This window comes from Pteropus alecto, unplaced genomic scaffold, assembly GCF_000325575.1.
Source record: "Pteropus alecto unplaced genomic scaffold, ASM32557v1 scaffold11, whole genome shotgun sequence".
Lineage (NCBI taxonomy): Eukaryota > Metazoa > Chordata > Mammalia > Chiroptera > Pteropodidae > Pteropus > Pteropus alecto.
In genome coordinates, this window is record NW_006431956.1 from 12,672,531 (window position 1) to 12,680,196 (window position 7,666).

Sequence of the window (7,666 nt, forward strand, 5' to 3'; positions counted from 1 at the left end):
TTCTCCGCCACGGAGCAGATGTTCCTGGTGCTGCCTTCAGTTTAAGGTCTGAGAAGCAGGCCTTGCATCTGCTCTGATGGAAGACACTCCCAAGCACTTTTTGGGTGTTGGGATCAGCGTCCCTTACAGTGGCTGGCAAGCGAAAATGATTCACTTCCGTTTTGAGAGAAAAGGAATTTTATAGACGGTTAAAGCATCAGCTGAGTTTAGGGGGCTTAAAAAACCTCGACAATCTCTCCCTTTAACCGATCATCCACTGACAGCGGGAAAGGAAGCACTTTTTAACTGATAAGTCAAAGAAAGATTCCCAGAGGGACACACTGCTGTGCTTTTGTACCCTGTGCTCCTCACCTGCCATTTTTGTTACGTCGCTTTTCACTGCGGCCCGAAGGACTGGACAGAGGTGGTAATTAATTATAACGCGTTACAATCTAAAGATCACAAAGGAATTGCTAAAAACTGATTTAGGAAAGCATTTTCCGATGTGTGTATTAATGATTAATTCTCCTGAACCTCAGTCGGTAATAGGTAAAATGTCAGAGATGGTGATAGCCACTTAATTGCTAGTGCAATCCATGATGCCTAAGAATCGACAAGGCGGCTCGTTGCAGCCCATTATCAAAGTGTCAACAATGATTATTGCCAATATAGTTATACAAATGCCAATTGGAGGGCAGCTGTTTTCTTTCAAATGGGTTCCAGGGAGAAGGTTATATGTTAAAAGGAATCTTCTTATTGTGACCCTATGACTCCATTACGCAGGCTTTACTTTACCTAATAAAATCAGACATGAGTTTTGAGAAGAACGGTGCAAAATGATGAACAAAATGCATATTTGTGTAAATCCCCAGGACTCTCTCTCTCAAGAACACGGGCTTTTTAAAGAGTCAGGTCAAATCCCCCAGAAATCAAGTGAGTCCAGTTATGTTTTCTTTTACTTCCCCGGATTCCCTGCTGAGCAGGCTTGCTTGCTGGCAGCATGCTAAGACTGTCATTTGTAAAAAGCAGTCCGCTCAGCTATAATTACTAATTTGATGTCACACTGGAATTGCAGTGCAGCTGTGAAAAGATGGACCACCAGGGAGATTCGCATTTCTCTGTCTCATTTAGAGGAGGCTAAACTGCTGAAGCCATGAATGGAAGATGGCCTTCCATTAAAAAGGAAAGAATTAAGGAATAAAACAAGTCATAGCAGCTGTCAGAATTTGACAACGGTTTAAAAAAAATAATAAAAGCACTGTTCTGCTCTTTTTTTAAAATTCAAGACATCTGTACGCGCATGTTCTGATACTTGTTGCCATGAAAGTGATCCCATTATTGTTGGAATATAACTTCTTTATTTCCTTTAGTTCCATCTTCATTATTATGCTAATGCAAATCACACTAATTACGTGTCAAGCTGAAATCGAAGGGATAGGACTTGTCTGCACCTAGATCACTAAATATTTGAAAAGACGGTTGTAAAACTTGTCATCAACAAGTTAAAAGTATGGGAAATTAAAATAGTTACAATGACTCCAATGAAAGAAAAAATAAGAATTCAGATGACTAATTAAGCCACGTCGACGGAGATTCTCTGAAAATTGTTCTTTGCAACAAGACAATCATTTTGTAGAGAATATGGTTACATGATAAGCGCGATGGAAATAATATTCTTGCAAATCATTCGGTTTCATTTATAAAAGGCTAACACGTAGAAAACAAATAATTTCAGCCTTCTCCAAATATTTCTAACCAGAGGAAACAGTGATTGTTTTGATAACATTTAGAGTTTTATTTGTGAAGACAAAGAATAGCCTGCTTTTTGGAACAGTCAAAAATATTAACTGATTGTGGAGAGAAAACATCAAAATTGGCAGAAAAAAAAGCAAGGAAATTTTTTAGAACTTAAAAACCCAATGTTTTAACGACTTCCGCTCCATTAATACATTTTATTTATTTTTGTGTATTATAGTTCAGTACATGTTACCTCATTGTGGCTCGATTATAAACAAACTGGCGTAACTGAGAGGCATCACGTCCTACTGCAGGCACACTCTGCCCTCATCAGTTACCGATTTGAGTCACTTTTACATCCCATGTCGTCAAGCGATTTTCTCCCGCCCCTTCCCAGTGAGTGCTTATAATCTAGAAAGATAGGTGATTGGCCTTTTGGAGATTCTCCTTCTGGAGAGTCTCTTGGTCTTAACACCAAGACCCGAAAGTCGAGAGCATTGAATTCTTCCTCAGGGCAACTGTGTAGACGATTTTAATGTGTACACTGTGTAAGATAGAGTGACATGGGCTGAATTTACAAATGCCTCAACTTCTGAAATGGAGGAAATACGAATTGGTTTTTTTTTTTTTTTTGCCAACTTCGTAGAAAAGCAACCGATTTATTTCACTACTTTTTCATTTTTACGTCAAGACTCAGCATGAACTGTTTTAGTATCACATTTAACTCCAAAACAATGTTTTCATCGATGCGCTGAATTTTTTTGTTCATTTTCATGATTCACTATTTCACTACTTTTTCATTTTTACGTCGACTCAGCATGAACTGTTTTAGTATCATATTTAACTCCAAAACAATGTTGTCATCAATGCGCTGAATTTTTTTGTTCATTTTCATGATTCACGGATTAATATGTATTTTTGATAATATGCCCTTTTTAAAAAAGAGAGAGAGATGCTCCAGGCATTTAACAAATAACACATTTAGCATAGTGGTTAGAAAGGTGAGCTTTGGGCTGGAACGCTGGACCCTCCATGTCATAATTATGGGACCTTGGACAAGTTCCTGAACCTCTCTGTTAAGTAACTTCACTTACTCAAAGGAAATAATGATAGTACCACCTCGTATGGCGGTAGCGAGGATAATAAATTCATGTAAAATTTAAAACCGTGTCTGGCATAGGGTGTGCGCTCAACAGATGTCAGTTATTATTTACGTTTATAATTCCCAACACATTGAGACTAACATTAAAAAAAAAATAAACTCCAGATTAAGATAAAGTTTCTCTGCGCCACTGATTGTGTGACATAGCATGGGAGCTTAATCTCCCAGGTCTCAAATCTGACATGTGTGAGCTAGGGAAACCGGATTCTGATCTCTTCTGACTGTTCAAGACCACCTCCAAAGATGTTTTAAAGAATAATTAGCACGTGATCCAAATAAGATGAAAGCATCCTAGCAGAATCCTCAGAAAAGTGGCTTTCTGTTAAAGAAATTCTGTATTCTCTTGTCTTTTCGCAGAAAGCTACACCTGTCAAAGGCTAAACTCTTTTGGTGAGGTGGGCAGTGGAACTGTGGTGAATGCCAAGGGTTTCTGCAGTGTGGGGGACCCATAGGTGGGCAGTGGAGAGAAATATAGGTAACTGAATGTTCTGCTTCCGACAAAATACTACAGCTATGAGGACATCAAATATTTGTGGCTTTTATACATGTCCTTCTTTTACGACTTAAGACGTCGGCAGCAGCCACTCCATTAGCTGTAACTGTCTTTCTTGGCACTGGTTATTGTCAGAGAAGACCAAGCTCTTGGTGCTGGATCCTGAAGACATCACAATGAATGGAGGGGAAAAAAGGCCACTAGCAGTGCTGTTAAGGGACTTGGGAATGAAGTAAAAACAGAGCGACCACCATGGAGTGGTGGATGTCATCACACCCACGGCTCTTCCTTGGGGGCTAGCTTCTCGTTAGGATGCTGGAAAGTGTGAGTGGCTCTTTAAACATCCAGATATTTTCTCCTAGGAGAAAATTCCAAGACTACTAAACCTCTGAGTTTCTCACGGACTAAAACTTAAATACCTACTTGAGTTCTCTTGCACCTGGGAAAAATGTTTAGTCATAGCAACATGGAAGCTGACAGTCCACTGTTTCTGCTTCTTTGGCTAATGCTGGTGCCTTCAGGGTGATTTATGTGGAAGTTGGAAGTGTAAAAATATATTCAGTAGTGCAAGGTAAACATAGGAATGCTCAAGGAAGGATCCACTGTTTCATTTTCTCTTCCTCGCTTCTTAATCCACTGCTGTCTGGCTTCTGCTCCACCCACCCATTATCACGACAAGGTCACCAGTGAGCTCCCTGTTGATAAGTCCAATGGATAATACTCAGTCCTGATCCTACTTGACCTTGCAGAAGCATCCGGTTCTGGGCATATTCTCTTCTGGTTTCTGGGACACTCAAGAGTGCAAGTTTCACGAGAGTGGGGACATTATTCACTGAAGCACCTTCCTCTACCCATCGTCCTTAAATGATGTTCTTCTGGGCTGGCTAGAGTCATGCTGATTCACTGAAGCACTTCTTATAAGTCTCGGCAAAATGCCTGCTCATAACAGATGCTCAGTAAACATTGGGACAAGCGATCCAGACTCTCCTGGCTCACTCACCTCCTATCTGTTTGGCTGATCTTTTGCAAGACTCTCTTCCTCTACCCATCGTCCCTAAATGATGTTCTTCTGGGCTGGCTAGAGTCATGCTGCTGCTTCTACCCCATACACTCGTCCTAGGTGACCTCGTCTGCTTCCCTGTCTTTGCTGCTTATCCTTCCCCTGAGGTTTGCCAAGCCCTCCTTTTCCCAGCTGAAACCCTTCCTGCAGCCTCTCATGCCCATTGGACATCTCTGTTCTGATGTGCCCCTGATATCTCAAACGACGCCTCCCACTCTGCTCCCTCTCTCAGGAAGGGGGATCAACACCTACCCACTGTCCAAACCAAGCTCATGCCAGCCCACATTTTATAGGCAAGAAAACTGGGGTTCAGAGAGGCAGAGATGCTCGTTCAGGGTTAAAGCATAGGGTTTAGGACCCTGGTGCTGAGCTGCATGGACCTGCCAGTCTCGATCATAAGTCACTGCACAGGTGGCTGCACTTACAAGACCATGTTGCATGTGAAATGTTTCTTCCAACTACACTTAAAGCTACTTCGTTATTCAACCAAGAGGTATGGGACAACTGATCTAAGGAAGAGAAGTGAAGTGGAACACTCTAGTGCAAAAATGTGCTTCTCTCTGGAGCAGAGAAGGGGACACGAAAGGAATCACAGTGGCGGCAGTCAGAAAGAGAGAATGACACCGTTCGAGCGTGCCCGCAGGAGAGGAATAGGTCGAGGTACTTACCTTTTCTTTGTCACTAGCTTCTCTAGCCACTGTAGAGCCCTGAAACACAAAGAAATCATTACAACTTGCATTTGAGAGGCACTGGGTTTCATGTTTAAAATATGCAAATATTCCAGGGCAGAGCATAGCAATAAATGAGCACCAGCTCTGCTTCGGGGCCTCGTCCTGAGGGAGCTCTGTCCCTTCCCTGGTCATTGGTCACTGCTCTCTACCTGGCGTGCTGCTCCCTCTGCAGGTCTTCCTGTCCACGCTGCCCCAACCCCTTCCTTCTCACGTCCCCTGTGCTGTCATTTCCCTGGTACTTGTCCTCCTGCTGGAAATGAGAAAGCTCGACCGTCACTAAACGCTGGATCGAAACCATGCTCTCCTTCTTGCATCAACTGCCAGAAGTGGCTGGTGTTACGATCTTCCCAGGTGAAGCAGTGGCCACTGCGGCACCAAGTGCCTTTTGTCCGACATTATGTCCTCCAGGTGTGGGCACGTCCTCACCCTCTGACTGCCTTACCCCCCGTTTTAGAGTTTCTGCTCACTCGCTATGAGTGCAACCTCTGTGGTTACTCTCTTCCCCCTTTGCTTTGAGATCCCTTCAAACACACACACTCACTTGCACCCCTTCTGGGCCAGGCCCTAAGCGGAGCACAGAGATGTAAAGTGGAAGAAAATACAGTTCTGCCTCTCGGCAATTTCTCCTCTACTGCACTGGTTTTCAAAACTATGCTTCAGGGCTCTGGGACTGTCCACGATGACCCGAGTTCCCTCTCCGATGCTGACAGGGGGGCCTTGGGGCAGAGTTCAAGCAGAGACATTTTCCTGTGTTTGTGGAAGATTTTAAAGCAGGGGGAAAAAAAAGTCAAGAAGCAAACGGCCAATGAATTCCTAACTATGGCAATACAACAAGGACTATTTATTCTTTGTGCTCCTCAGTGACCATTGCGGTTTCATGAAGCATTGCCTGGCACTCGCTGGATAAACGCCTGGAGAACGGTGACACGCCAGTTTGCTGCTCTCCCTTCCCCTCCAGCACTGGACACTCAGACTACGATGAGGTCCTCAGAGGGATTCATTTACCTGACCGCCTCTTAAGCAGACATTTATCGCCCTGGCATACTTTCATTTGTTAATCATTAAAAGAACTTCTGTGTAACTTGGGATAAGTTAAAGTGGGTTCTAGATTGTCCATTTCTAAAGAAATAAAAATTTTTACTCTACGACCATGTTTATTCAAGCAGCTCAGGCAATGAGTAGGAAGTGTGCGTCCTGTCATTCACATACGAGGAGACGGGGTCTGAGGGGACTCCTTGTCCTGGGGAAGGGACCCAAGACCAGGCCGGAGTCTCAGCATTCCCAGGTCTGGTGGATCCAAGAGGCCCTGTTGCCAGCCTCCTAGGGAAAACACCCCAAGTTTCTTGGGGACATGTCAGAGGAGCACAAAGCCGACCCACCAGATGAAGATGGACGACACGAATTGTTCATGACGGTAACCACAGCTTAACACATGGCTTTCCACATGGCCGAGCCCGGCAGCCATCACTTGCAATGGTCTGTTTCCCTTTAGGGATTCTTGAATACGGGCCACAAATACCTTCTTTTGTGCCATGACTTCTAACAAAGAATGTTCCAAATGAAAATAAAAAACTGGGAACATCTGTAGCACTTGGGCATTGCCTGTGCTACTGGGCAGAGGAAGAAACGATTTATTCTTCTTTGTATCTTTAACCAGTTTTGTGGTCTGTGCTTTTTATCCTTCCCACAATATAATTTACCCCGTTTTGGATTCTCAGTGAAGCTTCATCTCTATGTATATATGCAGATCATTAGCCTGGAAAAAACTCATCCAAGTTTAAATTAATTCAGAATAAAAAAAAATTAAAGCAAAAAATAGAAAAGTAAGGTTAGTAAGTTAAGGCCAAGAGTTGGAGCCATGAATGGATGCCAGATGTTCAGGTTCCATCACAACGGAAAGTACTGGCAAGCACAGAACTTATTTATTCTACAAGCTAAAAAGGGAGATGAAATGGTAAAATCCAAGGCAAATTAAAACTATAATATCCGGTCTATAAGTATAACTTACATCACTAGTAGAATGGATGAGACAACCAAAATCCACTGACCAGTTCCCCTCTGCCATGCGCTATGCTGGACACGACATGTACGTACCTCACTTAATCCTCACTGTAACCCAGCAAAGGCAAGTAAAATTATCCCCATTTTACGAATGAAGAAGCTGAGGCTTATGACGATTCAATGATCTGACACAGGTTATGAGTGATAAAGCTGGGACACGTGGCTTCAGAGGTCACTCTGGCTTCCCCCATGGAAGTTAGAATGGGGAACAGGCCTGCGACACTCCACAGGGCACACCAAGCAGCATGGCGGAGACCCTGTGAGACCCCGGTGCCAAAGAGCCCTGCAGGGCGGCTGCGATCTCCACCAGGGGCGACTCCAGTTCTGGTTGGGAGGCAGGACAGAGCTAGGCTGTATTTGGAAATCTTATCTGCTTTATCTGTACTCCAGAGGGTAGGAGATAAGCACGGACCATTTTTCTTCCCTTAGATGAGCATTTCTTA

General features: G+C 43.5%; 1 protein-coding gene across 4 annotated transcripts in view; it reads right to left on the reverse strand.

Moving 5' to 3' along the window:
* Window positions 1-7,666, reverse strand: part of PIP4K2A (phosphatidylinositol-5-phosphate 4-kinase type 2 alpha) — a 171,013-nt gene that overhangs the window by 45,048 nt on the left and 118,299 nt on the right. For all 4 annotated transcript variants that reach the window (XM_025043459.1, XM_006907004.3, XM_006907005.3 and 1 more), the window contains one exon: window positions 5,100-5,138. In XM_025043459.1, coding sequence (XP_024899227.1) covers window positions 5,100-5,138 — 39 coding nt within the window. The remainder of the gene's footprint in view (window positions 1-5,099; window positions 5,139-7,666) is intronic.